The following is a 23,008-nucleotide window of genomic DNA, read 5'->3' as shown; positions in this document are numbered from 1 at the left end:
GTGAAATGCTGATTAGGCGAAGCAAATCAGGTGAAAGATGCTCCCGTTTTGCTATAATCTTAGTGGGTGATTATCACATCAGATTTAGTCCTATGGAAAGCGGCAAAAAGAAAGTGAGCCAAAAAAGCTGGAGAGAGAGAGGGAAAAAGCAGAAGTGGACAAGATGTCAAGTGGGGTAAGCAACAGCAGAAATTGATTACGAGAAAAAAAGGCCCAAGCTGCTTTTCTTCGCTACTTCGTTAATGCAGAGAGAGAGAGTGTGTGTGTGTGTTCTTGCTGGTGTCATTCACACCCGCCCTTTTTTCCTCGCTTACTATTCCTCCCCATGTGACTCCCCATTCCCGTCTCTCTCCTTGTCTGCTCTTTATATGCTGGGAATGGGTGAACTTTCTGCATTCAATTTCGCACATCTGATTCTTGGGATGCTCTGGATGCCAGATTGAGGACCAGCTGGCTCGGTTAACCGCTCTCTCTCTCGCCCGATTCACAAGTTTCACTTTTTATCCCGGGATTTGGCGCGGGGGCCGAATCTTGGAAATGTCTTTGCTTCTTCTCCGGTGGCTTCAGTGATATTGGGCTCGCCGGAAAGGAGGAGAAGCAGCCACGAGGCATGAGGAGGTTCCTGATTGCTTTCTTGGTTCTCTCGTGGGCTTCTTCGAGCTCGATAGCAGTTGACACTGGCTCAACCCCGCATGGACTCGCCAAGGATCCACTCAAGTTCATCTTGGGTCAGTCACTTTATTAGGATTTGGATGATCGTTCTGAAATCGAAGCTTTGCGTTTCTTTCTTTTTATGTGAAGTGGTAGCTCTTGGGATGGGCTTGTGGGTTGTTTTCCTTTTGTTTCGTTGCTAAGACGAGATGACGAATCTTTTCTTTGCATAGAACTTTACAACGGAGGTTATATTCTACTGAGCATTTAGGTGCAGAAGATTCGTTTTTGGGATTGCCAGAAAGCTGGGTATTACTTTGTTTGAAGTGTTCTGCTGGTTCGGTATATGATGTGGCGCATCTGCGGGCCTGTGATTCTTTGCACTATGTTACTCGTGTTTGTTTGTTAGCAGCATAAAGTTGTCCCAAGTATTTGAAGCACTGCAGTTGGTGCTTTCTCGTCTAATGGTTTGTACCCGCAGGTCAAGAGAATTTGGGGCCATGGAGAAATGGCGTCTCGGAGGATGCCATTGCAGAAGCGCCGGGGCCGGAACTTAGTGGGCCGCATAGCACACTGGTGTTAGCGGGAAATAGAACAAATAGGCCTGATATTCTTAGTGGGTTTAAGCATTATCGAGACGGTTGGGACATTTCTAATCGGCATTACTGGGCTGTAAGTCCGGTTTTTAGTTCTTGTTCATAGCATTTCTTAACGTAATCTCACTAAAATTATTTAGAAGCATGAGTCTCCTAGTAGTTATTCCTCTTTGTTTTTCTCTTGTGCAAGTGGACCTAGCCAAATTATACTGTCGTTTTTCTTGGTTCCTTGTATATGTTCTGGCATACTTGAATATGGCAGATTGAGTTGATGATTTTCAGCAATGAAGTGTCGTTGTAGTATAAAGTGGATCCAATAGTTAGGTTAAAGTTTTGCATTTGACTATTTACCTGTAAGAAACTCTACAAATCCCAGTGACTGCTTTGAGATTAAACTGGGTGTCCGTCCTCTGTTTCTTCAGTAGCAGGGATAGGGAATCAAGCCACACATGATTGTGCAGCCCTTCATTTCATTTTGAGAATTACTTATTTTGTCTCCCTAAATAGCCATTTCTTCTGTTTGAATCGCAATTGTTCCTTGCAAATTCCATCAGTCTGGAATATAATCTGACAAGGAAAAACAATAACAAAATGATAGCCAACAGTTTGTGTTTCGCATACTCATGACATCTACCTTGTCATGATCAAACCAAGTTGGCATGTGTATTTGTACTTCAGATGTTATCTACAGCGTTTTGATGCATATTGATTGGATTTGTGTCATATCCTTTCCAATCTGCAAGGACATGTTGGGTTAGTCATGTTAAAAGATTCTATCGCATTAAGAACAAGTTATATCTCTGCTATTTACCTGATTTCTGGGACCATCTTCCTTTGCAGTCTGTTGGATTCACGGGTGCTTTTGGTTTCGTGCTTGCTATACTATGGTTTGTTTTCTTTGGGTTGGCTCTGCTGGTGCATCATTGCTGCGGATGGCAAATGACAATAAAAGACAGAGGATCTCCCAATTCACAAAGAATATGCCTCATTATGCTCCTGCTCTTCACATCTGCTGCGGCGTAAGAACCCAACTTCAAGCTCATATGGATATATTGTTAATGTCAATGTATTTTCCCTTCCTATTTCCTGTTATTTTTCTTCTGTTTATGCTTGCTTTTTAATTCTTTCATCAGCTTTTTTTTTCTGACTTTTGGTGGTTTATTCGAGTGAAATTCACTTAATTGGATGATGGGCCGTCATTTATGCATGTATAACTCGGTTGGACGTATTAACATTGGAGTAATATCATGATGGATATGATCATATGAGCACATTATTATACTTATTGCCGAGACATTTCTATCTGTCTCCCTCTTTGTAAGTTTTGTCTTCTTTAGCAAATCACTCATGCTTTGTGTGTGGATAAGAGGTAGAGGGATAGAGATTTCCGTCCGTCCCATTGATTGTTCATGTGGAGATTTTGCCGGTGGAAGCTCCTAAGTGACTTTTCTTTTCTTCACATTCTCTTTGAACTCTTATTTTATCTTTCATATTATGGTTTACTTGGCTTTCTGTAGTAATGTGATTGACAGAATGGCCTCTGCTAACGTCTGAAAATTGATCTACAAGATTTCATTACCAATAGAATAGTCATGAATGTTGAATAAGAAACACTATAAAACCTTTGGAACTTCTGTTCATTTTCAAGCTTTTCTTAATGCACTTTTTATCTTCGTATGTACAGGATTGGATGTATACTTCTATCTGTTGGACAAGATGAATTTCATGGTGAAGTTTTTAGTACTCTGAAATATGTTGTCAACCAGTCAGACTACACAGTGCAGACACTCAGAAATGTTACCGAGTATTTGTCTCTTGCAAAGAATATCAGTGTGGCCCAAGTTTTCCTTCCATCCAATGTCATGAGTGATATAGATAGGTTAAATCAAGATTTAAACGCTGCGGCAGATACTCTGGCAGAGAAGACAAGCAAAAACTCTGGAAAAATAAGAAGAGTATTTAATGCAGTGTATGTATTGTCCTTTGCAACAATTTTAATATACTGAGCTTTTATTGGTATTTGAAGCAACAATAGGTTTTTTCAATCCATTCTTGCAGGCGCTCGACATTGATCACTGTGGCTGCGGTGATGCTTCTGTTATCTCTCATTGGACTTTGTATGTGCCTGCCACACTGCTATTATTTGCAATCTCTATCTGACCAGTACGATTTTATTTCTCCTTGTCTTCTTGCTTTGTACTGATTCATTGTATTTTCATCTCCCAGTGTTGTCTGTACTTGGCCATCGGCATGCAATATACTTGTAAGGCTTTTGCATTGACAATGATCTTTTTGCAATCCAACAACAATTCGTATTTTTGCCCATTATTGTTTTATTACTCTAGTCTAACGTGCTATCTTGTATCTTTGCAGATTTGTCATAAGTGGGTGGCTACTTGTTGCTGTTACTTTCATCCTCTGTGGAATTTTTGTAATTTTCAACAAGTAAGATGCTGAACTCCACTGCAAGCATTTTCGTCGATTCTCCCTAGCCTCTGATTCAGTAAATTGATAGACCTGCTTGTAGAATTCTATATAGGTGCATGCAGGAGTTGGACTTTGTTCTTTCATTAATTTCTAGAGATATATATCTGCATGCTGACTTCATTGATTTAGTAATTCTTATATCATTTATATGTTTGAGGTTTGATGTTTGATATACTAAATTTGAACCTTCAACTGTTCCCTTTTGTTCATTAATTACTTCTATTTGTCCTGTTATGCATTCTTTCTGACGCATCCTAAAACTTTTTAGCCTTTACTTGCATTGCCACTATATTCACTGGCTGTGCCTTTCATGACTACACTAAAAGTCAATCCTTTTGCCTGAATTTACACCTTCTTAAGATCTTTGATGTTTTGAGGATGTATTCATGTCATGTGAATAAGAATACTGGGTATGATAGAAACATGACTGTCGCTTTTCCTCTTTATCTCAGTGCAATTTCTGACACGTGCATGGCAATGGAAGAATGGGTGGAGAATCCCCATGCTGAATCTGCTCTTAGCGACATCCTTCCTTGTGTTGACCAGAGAACCACAAATCAGACACTAGTACAGAGTAAACAAGTCATCACGGATATTGTCAATGTCGTGAATCGATTTATATATACCTATGCCAATACATACCCAGCCCAGGGCAATCTATATTACTATAATCAGTCTGGACCTATGATGCCGCCTCTCTGCTATCCATTTGACTCTGCCCTGAAAGATCGCCAATGTGGATCGCAAGAAGTGTCCATCGCTAATGCTTCTCTGGTATGATACTCGTTAAAATTATTTGGTCATCCTCTTTCTAGTGAGAGAACAAGCTGTCGCAAACATGCCGATTTGTGGGGACACATTAGGTCCTTAGCGCTTTAGCTAAAGCCGTCAAAGAGATAATTTTTATCATTCATGAGGTCCACATCTGATGCCTTTGTGAAAAAAAAAGACCTGGTTTGGGGAGTGTTGATAATTCTTTGACTCATTATCGGTGGTTAAATTGTCGTTTTTGTTTCTAACATATATACTCGTGGGAACAATTACTTTGAAGCTAAGTGAAACATGCAAATGCGCGAGATCCGGGGATCCTTTTGTATTCTTTATCTTAACTAAATCCCAAAGTCTTTCCCTGTTTTTGTTAAAGTTTTGAACCAGTGAGTGAATATCACTAAAAACATCCTTCAATATTTGAATAAAGATTGGGGTTTGCTTGCCTCGTTGCTCTGAATAACCTGCGGTAGTTTAAGAGAAACAGTCTGCCAAGCAACGCCTAGTCCCTTTCCTTGTACTTCAACTGGTTGCATTGTAAGTGTCAATGGATTTTTTAACTTCTCCATTACGTTTGAAATGTTTTCAGGTTTGGGAGAATTACACGTGCCAAGTATCTGCATCGGGCATATGCACTACACCCGGTAGAATCACCCCTGCAATTTACACGCAGTTGGTGGGGGCGGTGAATGAAAGTTATGCGCTCGAGCACTATGCCCCTCCTTTGCTTAGCCTCCAGAACTGCGATTTCGTGAGGGACACGTTTCAGGAGATCACCGCAATTCATTGTCCTCCTCTGGAAAGTCATCTGAGGTTGGTCAATGCTGGACTGGGCTTGATCTCTATAGGAGTCATGCTATGCCTAGTCCTCTGGATACTCTATGCAAACCGCCCCCAAAGGGAGGAGGTGTTTGCGAAGCTATCCTTACCAATCAAAGTCTGCAGGAACTTCAAGAGTAATACTAACGAGACCAATATCAACGGCGGCAACAACTACAACAAAAACGACAATGTTCGTCATGATACCGAGTCACACAACACTAGTAGTGTATTCTAGATCAAATAGTAGTCATTACAGAAGTCGGTAGATTCCTTTTTGCCGCTTTTTATAGCTCAAGCGTCGTTCTACGGCAGGAAGAAAACCAAGTGGGGCAAAGCTTCACTTTGAGTTTTGTGGGGTAAAGGCTTTTCTACTGTATCCTGTTACTAGCATATAGTAATTTCATTCTTATGTTTTTCCTCCCAAAAGAAAACGTGGCTTGTGAATGTGAAATTCGCGGCATCTGGTGATTATAGTTGCTCTTAAATATGGTCCAGCACAGTTTATATTTTTGGCTGGGGAGCGACTCTACTGTCAAAGGGTTGTTCTTGGGCTATTCTGATATTACCAAGTGTTTAGGCTGTGGCGATCTTCTGATTAGCGTGTGGCTGATAGAGAGAATGACACAGGCCGTCTATAGAGAATCTAATATGATTCGGAAAGCAAGAGCAATCATAAGGTGTGTTCATCAGTGAAGAATTTTCTCTGGGGATCAAAGAAAACAGAGGCATCATGGGTACTGAGTTAAAATCCCACTGAAGATCAGTATCTCTGTAACACTGCGCCCTGTTACGAAACTCCAGCCAACTAGAAATGAAACAGATGACCAGAACTCAACAACAGAATTGAGTAGAGACGAGTGCCAAGATCGCGATCCAGACCTGAAACTGCCTCCTCACCCTTATCTTCTCCTTGAAATGGCCACTCTTTTGGGACCCCCTGTGCTTCACATTGTCTGCCCTGCTCTTCGCTCCGATCATCTCGCGAACCCCATGGACGACGAACCACTCGTTCACGTACAGTTCCGGGTGCACAATAGCAACCTTGTTAACCATGAAGGTGTCGCCAGATTTCGTGACACGAACAGCATACCCTTTCTTGTACGTCGGCAGTGCAGGCCCGTTACTGAACTCAGCCAGATCACTCCACAGAAGCTTACAACGAACCACGTGTTGAAGGAAGATCGAAGCGTACTCGCTGAAATTGCCCTTTCTATGCGTCATCGCCTTGTCAACTGGCGCGAACAGAGTCAACGAAGCAGTCCGATACTCAAACCCCAGAAGCTGCGCTCCGAGAATCGAACCCATCACAGAGTACCCTGAAGATCTCATCTTTCTTGAAGCCTCGTGGAACGAACTATCGCCTGGAAAGCCTGCGCGATTCCCCCTCTTCAGTGAGGAGACGCAGTTCAGATCAGGCGTGGGGCCCTGAACGGGCGAAGGGAGCTCAAAACCAGGGTCAAAGAACCTCTCAACTCCGAAAACCATCAGGGACTTGTCGGCGAACAGAGGCGGGCCATCGATCTTGACGCTGTTGAGTGAAATGGATGGGTCACCCGGCAGGGAAGTGACGACAAGGGAGCGGTTGCCCAGCGCGGTAGGGACGGCAGTGCCATAGGGAAGTGAAGCGAGGAAGTGACGGGAAAGGGAGAGTGGGGTGAAGTGGAACTGGAGGAGAGAGAGCGAGGGCTGGCCAGAGCGGGAGAAGGCAGAGTCTCGGGGAGCGAAGATGGTCAGTGACTGAGAGTGCGGGACGACTGACGTCTGAGAGATGAGCTCGAGGGTCAGAGCCATCGAGGTGAAGCGGGCACCGTAGAGGTTCTGGGCGGCTCGATGGAGGGAGTCGGAGTGAGGGGCGGAGGAGAGAGAGAGTGGAGAGACGAGGATGAGGATGACGGCGGTGGTGGTGAGGAAGACGAGTAAGGACGCCATTGATGGAGAGCTTGGGGAGAGTGGTTTTCAGTTTGGTTGCTCTGGTGAAAGTGAAGAGCACTCAGAATGAACAGAGGAGCTTCTAATCAACGAGCCCGAAGATTTGGCGGGAGATTGCACTTGCACCGTTTTGTTTGTTAGAAACAGTTCAGTTTTTCTGGCGGTTATGACGCAAATGACGAAACTGACCTCATAGGCTGAAGCGGGTTTTGTATTTTCCATCTTTTGGCAAATTATATTGCACATCTAATAAATCACCGGTACGTAAACACTACATAGAGATATTGGTCGTGCGCTCGCAACTTTCGCAAGAGCCAATCGAGAGTTATCTCGAGGGCCTAACAGAGCAGCTAAAAATTTGCATAGTCCTGTTGACGTGAATAGGAATTGCAAGCAAATTGATCTAGTCATCAATCTTCAAGAAGATAAGTCTGCATGAAGAGATCTCCGAATCATTTGAAAGAATTGTGAATATTTCCCTAACATGGTACACTTCAAGATGGAAGTTGATGTAGAGAAATACCCCACGAAGAGCAATTGGAATCGGTAACGCACCGACCATAGTAAACTCCTACTCATCGTACCAAAATCCCAAGAATCCATCCCATGAAGGAGGACATTTCATGAGGCATGTCAATGGCATATGAGGATCCAACTTGCACATCTGAAGCACCTCGTTTACTCAATCTTGCTCATCCAGGCCTTACCGAACGTTAAGATACGGCAATCCATTCAAATTCGATCGGCCGAAAAGGAGAAGAGAAGGTGCCATAACCCATCATTCGATACAAATATATGCCTCTAGAACCAATCATAGTGAGATAAATCATCAATCATGAGCAAAAATTGTAATGTTCGCTCCTTTGCCAAGAGAAGCAACTAATTCCCCCTAGACAAGAAAGAATCCCGCTCGATCATCAATGTACAACAACTCCGTAAAGCGCAAACACAAGACAAAATTGAAACTGAGAAATCCACAGTGACACCTACTGGTCACCCTCTACCGTACTTTTAGGACAAGTACATTAACAAGGCCACGGAATTGCCCAATCTCATCTAAACTAATGTAATTTTGTCCAAAAGGTAACTGTACAATCCATATCAGACCTTCAAAAGGCAGTAACTTTGTAAGGGCCCAACTGGTACGAGTGTTCAGGGAATTCCTATTGCAGAGGTTGATTTCACCTTTTTTTTTTGGCACCTCAATGTGTGTAACGACTGTCCTTCAAAAACTATGTTAATTCCAGCTTCTTCTTGGCCTGAAATGTTGTTGAAGGAAACAAAAAACAAATAAGAAGATCAAACTCCAAACAAACAAACTCTCGTCTCCCCCACACCCCAAAAAAATCTAAAAGAAAGGGCCGGCAATCCTAGCACTGGAGAACATTTTCGGCCTTTTACCCGCTATAAGATTCTTTATTTATTTTCCTTAATCTGATCAATACCTAATCAAAATTATATGTTTTTATAAGAGTGTAAATGGTGGTAATACTTCCGATTCTTCTGCCGTGAACGCCAGTAGCACGCAAGGGCTCCAAAGGCACAGCTAGCCAGGGCAATTGCTAATGCAGCTCCGATAGGCACAGCAATCGCATTCGTCGAGGCCGCTGAATCTTCCAGAGCACCATTAGTTCCATCATTCTGAATAATATCTTTCTTCTGGTAAACAGACACGAGCGTCTTCCCATAGTACTGTTTCAGAAATTTAAAAACCTCATCCTGGTCCCAGTCAATCTTACTAGAACCATCATTCCTTCCACTGTCAGACCGATGACAAGATGCGCAAAGCTGCTTTGGAGGCCAAATGATCTTTGGAAACTTGGGATCAGCAGTGCCTAGAGAAGCTTCATCTTTCATCAATCTCTCATTTACTTTGTTATGCGTACTCCACAACCAAAGTGCAAAATCACGTGTCGTCTTGAATGGAATAGAAACGCTGAAAGAAAATATTTGCACATGGTAAATGGTAATAATACTTATAAAAGCTTAAGCACGTGGTTATTAGATAGTTGTACCTTGAACACATTGCATAGAAATGTTGGCGACATTCCTCACAGATGAAAAAGTTGTGGATAAAATCGCAAATGGCTCTAAATGCAAACTGACTCTCTCCATCTTCAATTCTTACAGATAGAGAATGAAGCAGAACCCACAATCCACAACTGGGAAAGAACCAAATTGTCTGAATTAAAAACGTAGATGAAGACTGAATAGTAATTAGGTAGGAGAAATTCTATAGATGCTCATATTTTAGACAACGAAGGACACTTCAACAGTTCAAGAAAAAAAGGGGATGGTTTTGCAATAACCAGGGCTGGGACATCAATTATAAATGCAACTACCAGAACTGTAACAAAGCACAGAGGAGTCCAGAGGCACACTAACCAAAGAGAACTGAATTAGTGTCTTCCCAATAACTGTCCCATTTGAAAAACCAAAATCTGGTTCATACAGCTAACTATGCAAAAACAGGTCATTCCAACTATCACCTCCACTACTTGCCTTTTCTCTCACTAACTAACCCCCTAATCGACACAATCTAAACATCTTCCGGCAAGTCAAATGAAATGCAACTGGCCGAAATTGCTTGACTCCCTACAGAAAGGCCAGTTAAGAAGCTTTTTTACCAAAGACAAATAGAAATCCAATTCTTCTTGCCAACTTTGGATCAAGTAAATAAGTCAAAAAAGCGCATCACATCAATTACAGCAACAAAATGAACTCATTGCAGGCATTCTACAGAAGCACATGGACTACAAACTCTGTGAAACAATAAGAGAAGAATACAGCGCGATGTGTGCATGACCTATATACTGCACACTCACAAGAGTAAGTAGTTTACTGGGGAATTGTTCAAAATGCACTATCATGTGTCGGTAAGAACAGCATTAATATCTCTGATAAGTTCAATTGTCAGGAGTATCCTCCTTAGACGTAATGTAACAAGAAATGACATGAGCTTCTGCCAAATTATATTGAACCTTCCAAAAATGATGCTTAGGTGCAGAGTGAAGACAAGAAGAACAATAATACCTAAATCCTCTAGTATCATTCTTGCTGCCACGGCAGAAAATCTGCAAAAAACAAAAAGTTAATCCCAAAATTGAACTGCTGAAATATATAATTTATCAAATTCCATGGAGATGGAAATGTGAAATAATTCCAGGAAAAAAGTTTCTTCTATTGTTAAGTCCAACATTTAATACGTATGAGCATGGAGAGAAAAGGTTGAAAATAAAAACATCAGCTTACTTTGGCACCTAGCTCTAGTGGGCTGAGGCACAATACCCAACTGCTATTGTTGCGAAATTGATGACTCTCTAAAAAGAAGCATTCAAGCATTGCTTGACAGGTGCTTTCCACTTATGTATCATCTCATGTTCTCTTTTACTGGCACTTGCGGATGTCGCAAACCCATCATGTTTGTTGTTTGATGCACTGTCAAAGTGTCAAATGCACGAAGGCAACTGTGGCAACTGTGAGTTTCTGTGGATGGTATCATTATAGCAACTTAGACCAGAAATCAGGTTACCAATTGCTTGCTGAACCTTGTGATTTGCGTGAGCCAACCTCCTTTCTTTCGGGGTTCAAACTTTATTCGTAACTTTTCACATTTTCTTTCTCATCTCATTAAGATTTGACAAGTCACACCAAAGCATTGAAGTTCAACATTATTCTCAAGTTAAAGGCATCACTACCACAGAGTCCAAAGACCAGTTATAATACGGTCAAGCATCCTATGAAACTCCAGTAGCTCTACCTATTATAATTTCGTTCTTGTGCTATGGCCGAGTATGACAGTTTCACACCAACATGTGAAAATCAGATGACCAAATAGCTTTTGGCAAAGCATAAAAGTTTGGAGTAAGAAGAACTTGATTGCCTAAAAAGGATCGCACTAGATAACATCTAATGCAGATAAAGAATGTTCAAGCAACGAGACTTCTGCTACTACTTAACCATGAGAAATGGACACTAAGGCACCGTTTGTTTAGCGGAAAATGAATGATTTGAGAAATAATTTCAGAAAAATGATCGTTCGTATTGTGTGAAAACATCAGTCAATGGTTTATCGACAACAATTTATGTGTAAATTTTTTAATGAATTATCAAAATATTTTTTATTCATTTACTTTTGTACCTGATACAAGCAGTCATTTTTATGAAAATATTTTCCAAATCATTCATTTTCCGCAAAGCAAATGGAGCCTAAGAATGGGCTTAAGATGATGTATAAAACTGGTTTATATGTCTCTATGCTACAGCTTGTTGGAAATCTTTCCTGCACTCCTCAACATCACAATGAGATCTGCTATAACTGTGTCATTTCTCACTTTCCCCCAACTGTAGTAGTCTAACCTCAACGAATTAAAAGACATTTCAACAAACATGAATCGATGTGCCGTGCTATTATTATTGAAATGCATCAACACTGATCAGATGCAAAAAGTTCATAAATCTCATATACTAAAATATCCAGAATTCAACAAAAGTAGAGAATGCAATTTTCAAAGAAGTACGACAAATAGAATTAACAGTGTACCCACCCAATATCCACGAGGAACTTCTTTTCCGCATATCTGGAAATTATGAAAGGCTGTCTTGTCATCACCACTAGAAACTTCCTGTCTGTCAAGTGTCAGCATATCCAAGGGAGAAAACTCATCAAAGTTGACAAGAACTTCTGCACTACCCTGACGACACCTAAAACGGACAGTCTAAGTCAAAAACTAGTGAGGCAGAACATTCACGGGAATCATAGTTGCAAAATAAAGAATGTGAACTAACCGCTTCGAAGGGTGATGTGCAACCAGAAGTTGCAGAAATTGTATAAGTGAAGCTCGAGTTTCCAACTTGATCTTTTTCATATTATATTTGGAGGGACCGGAAATGAAATTGAAGACAATGTAAGTGATTGAGCAAAATTTGGGAAGACACAGAGAATAGATCTCACAGAACCATATCAAAGTTACAAAAATTGCACCTTGTGTTCTAAAATGATGTCGAAGGCAGTGGATGTGGCCTCCTCAACATCATATACAGCCCGTGAAATCTTCAATTAACCATTTCATAGTTAATAATAGCACTGAAGAGTATATTTAGATAAAAAAGAATTATTTTGGACTACAATGATCCCACCTGTTCAGGGTCTGAAATATTTGACGAGAGGTGCTCATTTTCAAATTTCTCATCATCCAAACAATATGAGCTGTACATTCAGTATTGAACAATAGAGAAAAAAATGAGAACTCAAAGTTTAACCCCGCAGTGCTTAATATGTGGCAAATTCTTCAGACAAATAAGATTGTCGTCCACAAAAATGAAAAGAAAGGTTAAAGCCCACATCACTTCGAAGATCAGACATGTCTCAACCCAAACGTAATGTAGCTCACTGTTTGAAATTTAATAAGTAGGTCCTCATATTGAATTCTCAATTCACTCCCTGACAATTGCGATACATTCTGATAAGTGCTAAGTGAATCAGCATCTATTGAAAAACCCAAGCACAACAAATATCAGTTAACCAAACTTAAAAAGCTTATATTACATTCCAAGCATGGAATTTTGCATATATTTTAGCTGTCAATCTGGGAACCTGAAAATTACAGATGACTAATTTGCTAATACATTCCAAAACCGAAAGGAGAAACTTATCTCAGGTTGAAGAAAGGAATTGAAGTGGCTGGATGCATTACTAGAATGTCCCAAGACTAATAAGATAGACTTCCCCTGAATAATTACTTAGTAACCAGAAAATACTAGAGATACTTCCTACCTGCCTATTTGCTTATTGATCCAATTTAGCAGGCGTTCTGCAGTCCGTCCATCATCAATTACACGAATCTTGCTTTTCTCTTGTTTAGGTTCCCAACCGGCGGCAACAAACTTGGAAGGAGGCCCCCAGAAGAGCATAGGATAATGACTCACAGAATATTTATCACAAAGTTTGCTGTTTATCTGCTCTGCCAAACAATCAAAACAGGTCAAATAGCTGAATCATGTATTAAAGAGAATCCAGCAAAAGACCATATCAGCAAGCTAATCTATAGCACAACAACATGGATAAGTGAAACAACAACGGGCCAGCATTTTCAATTTTCAGATAGATGGACGGTACAAAAAAGTGGTGGCCTTCAAGTACCGAACCCATCCATCTTTATCAGTAGCTAATTTGCAAACTATTCTTTTTCCTTTTGATCAACGTTTCATTGTCTAATAATAGCAGACTGAACATCAGATAATCGTCAACACGATTACCTATCCAATTCGAGATTCCTATATCATTTTGCACAACCATGTCAATACTGATCTTTCATACCAAAAGTCCGGATACAAGTACCAGCGCTTTTTTGTCCGTAAAGCAGTCTATCTAGGCAACAGTATTTGAATTGAATGAAATGCTGACACAATAATTTTAAGTACCTTCAGTGCGCAGTCTACTCTTGTCATCAAAACTATCCCAGGATGCACCGCATCAGGTCCATTGAAAAGTTTAGCCACCTTCTCATATTGAGGCTACAAAATGGAATATTAAAAAGTTACTAAGAGAAAAATATAACTATTTCAATATTTGAGATGTAGCACTAGGCTAGTACCTTGTAATTTCTACATGCAGGACACCTGCAAGATCAATAATCAACAGCAATCAGAAATTTAGTCATACATACCCAACCACCAATCCACATACCCACGCTGCCGCACAAATAAACCTACATAAACTCATGCATGAACACTCAAACTTGTTGGGCGTGCGTGCGAGAGAGAGAGAGAGAGAGAGAGAGAGAGAGAGAGAGAGCATGCAGGGTCCATGCTTGCAAAGGTCATACAAAAGATCATAACTTCAGAATGCAGGGTTGGTCGCTAATTGCAAGTTGGTGTTTACTCGATTGGGCCAATCATATTCAAGCTATCAGGAGTGTTAGCATTTAGCACTATGATCAGCTGCAGCTATCTGCTCTTCTAGTATGACAGGCCAACTTATAGCAAAGCAAGAGCATTGGGGTGAAAGCCTCCATCTCAAAATGCAATGTAGTCCTTAAAATTCATATTCTAAGCAACTCATCCACATTGTCTCTGATAAACCTGCAAGTCGAATGATTTTTTTCATCTCTACTCTTTCAACTGGTGCTCCTGTTGGCTCCAATAATTTTCAAACATGATATCTGTATCCCCAAACCAAAGGGTTGCATGAACCAATATTAGCAATAAGGTCATTCCAAGTCAGTATTAAATTAAAATTTTCTGCAGCTTGACCATGAAGAGCTCACTGATGTGCAACAAAGCAATCTCAAGATAATGGTTCACAAATGTTTGGAGGCTCAGAACAAACTGTTAAGTGTTGCCTAAATACCCAATTAAAATTATCATGTCCATTGATGCAAGGGCAATCAAGCCCAACGAACAAATACAGTAACCACTACGCAACATTCAGTCCTTTATCTTACCGACCACCATAGATTGATATTTGTTAGTGAGGAGTACCACCATAACCTCACCGTCTAATGGTTCTTGGCAGCTTGCTGCTTTCTCTGACTTAAAATAAAGGCTGACAAATATATGACCATGACATTGTCTCCCTGATGACCAATAGAACCATCTACAAAAGGGGTCAACCCTGACTTAACTTTTGTTTACTCAACCTGCTTCAGAGCTACCTCTATGCTGGCTACTCATAAAAATCCATCCTAAGCGACTCAACCAGCTTTCACCCAACGACGACAATTTTGTCCCTACTGCTACCAAGTTCCTAATTCAAGTGAAAATATAAATTTCCAACAGAGCTAAACGGAAGCAGATATCTATCGCACAGTCTTCAGTTGCTCGTGAGCAATGGAGTAACAAATGAACATTCTACTTCATTAGCTCAGACTACTACCACGTGTCAGATGCAACAGCGGTAGAGCTCACTTAAGCGCGCCAGCTAACCTGATCTGAAAAACTACCAGAAACGCTTCTATATCACCTAACACTAATCATTTCGCTGGAGAGACGGGTTCCCGAACGGGAAATGAATCGCGTCAAACGGAGTTTCTAACCAAATCGAAGCGAAGCATATAATCGAACACGCACGCACACAGCGATGCTATTGAGAGGCAAAGAAGCACTGACCAGTGGGCGAAGAACTCGACCACGGCGTGAGTAGCGGGAGAGCCTCCGAGGGCGGAATCGAAGTTGGTGGCGTTCAGCTCGACGGCGTAATCCGCGGCGGGGCCATTGGCACCGACGGATCGCAGAATCGAGCGCGATCCGACCGCGGGCGAGGAAGAAGACGCGGTCGCTCGGTGGGAGCTCGGTGGCACCAGATTCACGAACAGCAGGATCGCAGCTATCCAAGACATGGAAATGGATCCCGCAAGAGAGGGAGAGAGCGAGAGAGAGGTTTCTCCGATCTAGCTATGGCGAGCAAAGCTCATAGGTGGGGGGATTCGGTGAGGAAACAGCTTGAATTGGAATTAAGGTTTTGGGATCGATGTCTTTACGTTACAATTATCTGCAATCTTTACGAAGGGTCCGATCGCCGATTAGTTGCGGATTTGTTCAGGTTTTGGTGTGCGTCGGAAGTAATTGGCGTGGACAAGGAAGAGGGGGAGCATTGTGGCTTATGTGCTTGACTTGACCTACGTGCTGCTTCAAATCAAGGCGGGCCAAAAGCCCATGGTTTGGCCTAAGTTCATTTCGCTTTTCGAGATAATCTAGGTTCTATGTCTACGAGCCAGATGAGCATCTTTTTTTATTACATAAACTAGGACATTTGGAATTTATGTATGCATACCAATGGCCGTGATTATGTGATTTTTCAAAAAATTTTAAAGGCTAAAATAATTATTAAAAATTATTCACGTCAAGATCGACGGTGCCACGTAGAACGGGTGGCGATTTCTAGTCAATAGGTCTGCATCGACAAAAGGTAAGATGGTTTAGGATTGCATCGACAAATGGTTTAATTATTAAAAAACGAGAGAGAGTGTAAGAGCTTGTGGATCTATGATCCAAGAGGAAGCGTGGGAGCTTTGTGGCTTATGTGCTTGACCTATGTGCTGTGCTTCTTCAAATCAAGGCGGGCCAAAAGCCCACGGAATTGGCCTAAGTTCATTTCTTTTTAAACTTTTTGAGATAATCTAGGTTATATGTCTATGAGCAAATTGAGCATCTTTTTATCACAATTATCTACAATCTTTTCGGAGGTTTTTTTTTTAAAAGAAGTATCGATTGGAATAAAAGAGTTCGGTAAATGAAATGGAGAAGACTGACTAATGGGCGATCTCCATTTATTGGTTCGAGCTATAAAACTCGAAAATAGTGATTGTCATCCTCAAGCTCGTTTCCTTCTTATTCTTGTTAAAGACTCTGTTACAAGGAGTAGTTGAGCGAACACATTAAATGAGTAGGTCATGCTAATGTCTGATAAGAGTCTGTCTAACATGTTGGTTAGTATACTAATTTTGCAGAACATGTGCAGTGTTATCCATTTTGACTACATTGTATAGTCTCAATCTTGTCTTTTTTTCGTTTTTATATGAGATTGATGGTTTTGGTTGCTTCTCAAGCACCAAAAGATTTAACCCTCCAGAACTAGAGTTGCCTAGTATTTGCAGATCTCGCGGTAGCAAGACATGATATCTCGATAGAGCGGGTTAAACAAACTAAACATTTCAGCAATGAGAAGACATGAGCATTAACATAATTGTGCATTCTTTAAGATAGAGCAAGCAAATGTGAATCTACAGAGGTTTAACAAAGGCCATTACAGCACACTACTGTGATTAGTAATATTCATTTCAATATGAAAAAGCAGCACACCACATGGAAGATTAAGCACAAACTCGTCTGGGTTGGGGATATCCAGTCAACGTCCCCGTTGACTTGAACTCAAATTTCTGCTCCTAGTCATTTCTCTCCACCAGAAAAAGGTATTTGGCGAAGACATTTTGCCCACCATGGAACAACGTAGAGTATGCACCAGTGGAATCACTGCATATTCTCTTCAGACTTTTTACGCTTGAGGACCACAAAGAATGTGATGGTCTCGTGGCTTTCCGGCTTCAGGAAAAAGGGAGATTTCGCCGCTTTGAGCGAGAACCGGTGGAACAAGTCGTCGATGATCAGTTCATCGCCGAAATGATGGAGCAATAACCCCTCGGATACGGCTCTATAGAGGAGAGAGAGCGATTCCGGGGTGGAAAGAGCGACGTGCATTTTGGGGTGGCTCGAGGTCTGAATCTTCCGGATGTCGAAGAATCTGTTTCGACCGATCACTTGTTGCAGCTCTTTTCTTGATGGGAAATATATTGGCACGTTGAAGCTCTCTACTTTGGCTTTGCTTACTGCCCCCTGCGTCCCCAAAATACAATTTCAAAGTAATAATCACCGTGCTTAATTCTTGGAGCCAAATAGAGATTTTCGCCATTTGTATTATCTTTGTCCATTTTCACGTGCAATGTCAATGCCTCACCATGTGTCAAACATCAAGAATACGACCAAAAAAAAAAAAATCAAGTTTAATCTTTTAATAAATAGATTTCTACTGCACATATTGGACACATATTAGCACCGTCGAAATTAGTTTTTCGTCCTGGGGTAGACAGCTGAAACAACCAACAATATGTCGCACTACATGATTTTCACTTGGAGATGTTATTTTTCACGGAAGTTAATGCATACTTTGTAGCATAGATCTATAGACTTAGTATTGCAACTTAAAAAAAAAAAAAATCACGACAAAATGATGTACGAAACCACATGATTACTTTTTTGTTGTTGTTGAACATGATTACTTATTTAAGGAGATGCTTTTCTAACTCTTGTGAACTTACTTTGTTGGAATAATTAGGACAGACGATGGAAGCGTGACCATCCACTGTCATTTGATAGTGGACAGTGCTTTGCTAGCCACGAAATCTTTTATGACTGGCAAATAGCAATAAAAAAAGAAACACAAAAAAGGGAATTGTCAAAAAAAAATTATGGCAAGCATAACACAGTCAGACTGTGTGACCGTCAAGTAAGCATTACCCAATTAGGACACACAAGTTGAACACGCTATTGCTAAGCTTCATGAAACAAGTATTAGTAAAGCGAAGTTTATTAGCATCACCAAATTTTGTTAATCATCCTGAAATGCATAATTCAATCTCTCTAATCTTATTCTTGCGTACGATCTCATGCATCAACCGATAGCCCATCCATGCAAATTATGTACCGCTTTGGCCATGTCCACAAGGCAAGAACCTAGCAGCTCCAATTCCGATCCCATTGTGGTCCGAGAATCATGAACCAAATCCGGCTCACCAGGCACGACCATAAATATCAATCCTTCACCGACCATCTCCTCCGCTCTCGCACTAAGAAATGCCTCCATGTCTCTCCCGAATTGAGCAGAGTACGCCCCTACCACCTCCGCAGGCGAGCTCGCGTAGTGAATTCTCTCTCCATTCCAAGCGCGGGAAGACTTGTCCAATATCTCTTGCGGAACGCGGGACAGCCAATGGAGCGCGCAGGACGAATATGCCAAGTGTAGGGACGCGCTCGGGAGGAGACGGCCATGGAACGATCCAGGGGCTGCCGCCACGTAGTACCGCCGCCTCTCGGGCGGGAGGTCGGCGAAAAGCGTGTTGAAGTCATTGGTGGGGAGGTCGTTGAGGATGGCTTGGAACTCGAGGGTACGAGATTGAGGTTGTTCGACGGGTTTGATGAGGTCTAAGAGGCACCGAATTATGGTTTCGATGGCTTGAATGGATGTGAGTCCCGTGGAGCAACCAAAGTCTGCAATTCTGATGATGGGATTTGGAGAGGATGAAGATAGGTGGTTGAGATCAACAGTTGCGGGTAAAGCTTCCTTGATCATATCCATGGCGGCAACAATGACTCCTTTCTGTAGGATAGAACAATATATGATGATTACTTTTGCAATACTTATTTCACCAAGTAAAGGTTGGTAATTTGATATAATAATGATTAGAAGTCGACGTATGAAGAGAGAGAAAACAAAAAGATGTTCAAGAAAGGTGAGATCAAGGGAATCATATGGCTGGTGAACCAAATTATGAAAAAGATATTTAGGAAAATTTCAGTAAACCACGTTATCTTAATAAAAAATTCATTTGTCTATTCCACTTATGACATGGATTTTATTGTTGATACAAAGAGAAAAACTAAAGTGACATATCCTATTTATATATATATGTATCTTATAATAGGAAGTACACGATAGGAGGAGTTCAGGGCGTAACTGTAATGTCCGTTCCCTCCATTCATGGCCATTGCTCCAGTGATGCTCATCTTCCTCTCATCGTCCATTCTCTCTCTCTCTCTCTCCACTCGCAGGTCAAGCCATGCAATATATAGTATCAAATCTCAGCCCAAGCGTAGTTAGGAAGATTAGTCGCAATCTAAGTTGTACACCACTCACCCTACCCTACCCTACCGTACCAAGTAGCTGGGTGTCTTACCGCCGCCTGGAAAGGAACTACATGATCGTATATAAGAATTCTACACCGCCCGGAAAGGAACTACACGATCGTATATAAGAATTCTATAGCGATAAAGAGAGTGCTCATAAAAGTACCCCTAGATCGATCATTGATGAATTCGTATTTGGTCAAAATCTTTGCTAAAAGAATCATAAATTTGCCGGCGAAATTTTGAGTTTACTTAGGGGGGCATCAAAAGTAAAGGTAAGAACGGGAAAACGTGCATTGGATCTTCCCATATTTAGCTAATGAGGTTATCAACTCAGAAGTAAAGCTCAGGCTAGCCATGCACAAATGTACTTAGCAGCATTTTAGTAATCAAATAAATATCCAAAAGAAAGTCAGCTTTTTGCTCTTCATATTGTTGTTTGATATTTAAAGAACGACACCACGCGATCTCGACCAGATTTGACTAATGCCAAGTAACATCCTCGTCTTCAATTGTAAGAAGAGCACGACGTTACTTGTCAAAAAAGGCAAAGAATCAAAGAAGAGCACGACCTTCGTGGGATGATATCTGAACCTAATTTAAAGTTTCTGGACGAGAAAACAATGGCTTCACGTGGCCAGAGGATTTGCCTTACAAACTACGTGTTTCCATTGACAACCCCCATAGAGCATCAAGGATTGCTGTTTGACTTTTGGTAACACCGAAAAGAGACTATTACATGTTTTTCGTTTCCGCGAAACACTCGAACTTCTTTTCCAAGACAAACACGATAGCAATATATTTGAGTGAAATTTTCGGCCAATGATGAAATGATGGACCTTGCGAATCGTATTCCTAAAGTGATATGTTTAGGTGAAGGCTTTAGGAATCGTTATGGTGAAGGCTTAACCGAATGCCTAAAACGTTCAAGGATAAGCAGATTTTCAAAGTCTCTTTTGGAATCGTTCTCTTCGAAATCCTAACCACTAATCCTATTAGAGAAATTTCCCGCGTCTTATTGGGCAAAGATGAAGTAATCGTTAAGGATAAGATCGTGAAAATCTGCTAAACGTTCACCTTTTGGGTGGTTTGCTCTAGACCTAGTTGCTCGAAGTTGATGAAACTGTTGTTGAGTCATGGTTATCCACGAGAAGGAAGAACGAGGTTGAAGTTCACAGTCCACCTACGTTTTCTTTAGGGCTTTTTTCCAAATCATGTTTAAAAATAATAATAATTACCAAATCAAGTGTAAAAATATTTTATTTACCAAATCAGGTGCTGCTCGGCGATCACACTGCCGAGCGGCCCAAAAAAGCAAAAAAATTGCTCGCTCGGCGGTCTGATTGCCGAGCCGATGGAGCGCATATTTTTTTTTTTTAATTTCTCGCTCGGCAATCCGATTGCCGAGCGGGAGGAGTGCATACTTTTTTAAAAAAATACTGCCGAGCAAGCACTCAACCTTTTCTTTATTTTAAAATTTTTTATTGTTTTCTTTTTTAATCATTTTTAAATTTCTTTTTTTATTTTCTTTTAATCATTTTTTTATCATTCAATTTGTTCTTTGGAATGGACAAAATATTAATGAAATTCCTATATAATATAATGGTCTGCGTTAACGAGCGAGCGAATGAACGATCGAGGCCGCGGAGGGAATGCTCGCTCGTTCGCTCGCTCGATCCGCGAGGTCGAGGGTCGCTCGTTCGTTCACTCCGCGGTCTCGATCATTCGCTCGCTCGCTCCACGAGGTCGAGGCTCGCTCGCTCTTTTGCTCGCTCGTTCGTTCGCTCCGTGACCCCGATCATTCACTTGCTCATCCTCAATTTTCAATTCGTGGCAAACTTTCTCCATCAAAAACCTTTCAGATTCAGTTGGAAGGAACGATCCCACGAGAAATCCATTTGCAACTCATCCTCATCGTCCGACATGGTCGTGCCGGTTCCTTCGCCCAAACTCATTCCTACAAATAATTTCAATTTACGGAAAGATGCATTCCCGAGTGAGTCCACTCCATTGAGCACTAGGTATGGCAAGGAAACCACGACACGTGATGTAAACATGTGCGTTAAATTCATAAACATGGTGCATATGCTCTATTTTGATAGTCCCTTTCCTCACCCAATAATGAGACCAGGATGGCTTGGTTTACTCCAACACGGAATGTAAACATGAACGAGCGAACGAATGAACGAGTGAGCGAGTGAGCCTCGACCCTACGAAGTGAGCGAACGAATGATCGAGGCTGCAGAGCGAACGAACGAGCAAGCGAACGAACGAACGATCAAGGCCTTGGAGCGAACAAGCGAGCGAGTGAATGAACGAACGAGCGAGCCTCAACCCCGCGAACCGAGCGAGCGAATGAGGGAACGTTTGCTCCGCGGCCTCGATCGTTCGTTCGTTCGCTCACGCGTTAACACGGAACATTGTATTATATATGAATGTGATTAATATTTTGTCCATTCCAAAGAACAAATTGAATAATAAAAAAATTGATGCGCTCCTCCTTCTCGGCAATTAGATTGCCGAGCGGGAATAAAAAAATATATATATGCGCCGTCGGCTCAGCAATCGGCCTGCCAAGCGGGGTAATTTTTTTTGCTTTTTTGGCCCGCTCGGCGGTGTGGATGCCGAGCGAGGGACCGCTCGGTATCAAGACTGCTGAGCGACACCCGATTTGGTAAATAAAATTTTTTTACACTTGATTTGGTAATTATTTTTTTTTTTAACTTGATTTGGAAAAAAGCCCTTTTCTTTATCCCGTAAGTCATGGTCAATTATAGTTTGAAAATTTGACCAACACTGAGTAGTTATAGCTTGAAAATCTGACCAACGATTGACAAGAATGATGAAAGTGGTTGTGTGAGGAAATGATTATAAAGACAAAAATTCGAGGTGTAAATATGATATGAGACATGATCAAACGATCAAGGTGTTTCTTTATTTAATTTGGAACTTTCTCCAACACTCTCACATCTTACTTCAGGGTCAACTCATCCACAAGCTTTCTCATTTCTTATCCTTGGAGCTCTCATGGAGTTCAGCGAAGTAACCCTGCGGGTTTCTCTCGAACTCGGCCCTGGAAATATGGGCCGCACCCCCACATCCCGGCCATTGTTCCTCCATTACCGCCACCTCCTTTCGCGGCCCCACCGCCGCCGCCTGCACCTGTTGCTCCCCCTACGCCGCCGCCAACGCCCTTTTCGCCCCCTCCGCCGCCACCGCCAGCGCCGCCGCCTCCTTGGTTCCATGCCTTTGACAGGATATTGACTAGCTTGTTGTGATCTTCTGTGGTATATGAAGAGAGACTACGTGAGAATAAGTGAAGTGGTCAAGCGCATGAGCCGCTATTTATAGAGCCG

General features: G+C 41.5%; 4 protein-coding genes across 6 annotated transcripts; 1 reads left to right on the top strand and 3 right to left on the bottom strand.

Moving 5' to 3' along the window:
- Window positions 1-268: 268 nt before the first annotated feature.
- Window positions 269-5,784, top strand: LOC115726959. The gene is made up of 9 exons (XM_030657065.2): window positions 269-728; window positions 1,133-1,323; window positions 2,088-2,266; window positions 2,932-3,216; window positions 3,306-3,364; window positions 3,474-3,510; window positions 3,621-3,692; window positions 4,187-4,508; window positions 5,092-5,784. The coding sequence occupies exons 1-9, from the start codon at window positions 611-613 to the stop codon at window positions 5,557-5,559; spliced, it is 1,731 nt and encodes a 576-aa protein (XP_030512925.1). The 5' UTR covers window positions 269-610; the 3' UTR covers window positions 5,560-5,784.
- A 224-nt stretch (window positions 5,785-6,008) lies between these two features.
- On the bottom strand, window positions 6,009-7,445 carry LOC115756034 (putative fasciclin-like arabinogalactan protein 20). The gene has a single exon (XM_030695717.2). It carries the CDS (start codon window positions 7,251-7,253, stop codon window positions 6,156-6,158), a length of 1,098 nt encoding a protein of 365 aa, XP_030551577.1. The 5' UTR covers window positions 7,254-7,445; the 3' UTR covers window positions 6,009-6,155.
- A 648-nt stretch (window positions 7,446-8,093) lies between these two features.
- LOC115726188 (sulfhydryl oxidase 2) lies at window positions 8,094-15,827 on the bottom strand. 3 transcript variants are annotated; one of them, XM_048281547.1, is made up of 12 exons: window positions 15,363-15,705; window positions 13,850-13,874; window positions 13,677-13,769; window positions 13,030-13,211; window positions 12,393-12,462; window positions 12,238-12,306; window positions 12,042-12,112; window positions 11,801-11,957; window positions 10,287-10,327; window positions 9,269-9,415; window positions 8,699-9,189; window positions 8,094-8,512 (listed from the first exon to the last, which is right to left on the bottom strand). In XM_048281547.1, exons 1-11 carry the CDS (start codon window positions 15,590-15,592, stop codon window positions 8,709-8,711), a joined length of 1,566 nt encoding a protein of 521 aa, XP_048137504.1. In that variant the 5' UTR covers window positions 15,593-15,705; the 3' UTR covers window positions 8,094-8,512; window positions 8,699-8,708. The 3 variants fall into 3 exon arrangements, with proteins under 3 accessions (XP_048137504.1, XP_048137505.1, XP_048137503.1); XM_048281548.1 differs by having other exon boundaries at window positions 8,746-9,189; XM_048281546.1 differs by lacking the exon at window positions 8,094-8,512 and adding an exon at window positions 15,712-15,827 and having other exon boundaries at window positions 8,539-9,189; window positions 15,363-15,662.
- A 1,098-nt stretch (window positions 15,828-16,925) lies between these two features.
- On the bottom strand, window positions 16,926-19,637 carry LOC115731995 (probable S-adenosylmethionine-dependent methyltransferase At5g37990). The gene is made up of 3 exons (XM_048281549.1): window positions 19,461-19,637; window positions 18,454-19,128; window positions 16,926-17,585 (listed from the first exon to the last, which is right to left on the bottom strand). The coding sequence occupies exons 1-3, from the start codon at window positions 19,548-19,550 to the stop codon at window positions 17,223-17,225; spliced, it is 1,128 nt and encodes a 375-aa protein (XP_048137506.1). The 5' UTR covers window positions 19,551-19,637; the 3' UTR covers window positions 16,926-17,222.
- Between the last annotated feature and the right edge of the window lie 3,371 nt (window positions 19,638-23,008).

Source organism: Rhodamnia argentea, chromosome 6, assembly GCF_020921035.1.
Source record: "Rhodamnia argentea isolate NSW1041297 chromosome 6, ASM2092103v1, whole genome shotgun sequence".
NCBI classification, from domain to species: domain Eukaryota; kingdom Viridiplantae; phylum Streptophyta; class Magnoliopsida; order Myrtales; family Myrtaceae; genus Rhodamnia; species Rhodamnia argentea.
Note: the sequence above shows the minus strand (reverse complement) of the source record. Positions and strands in the feature narration are given on the sequence as shown.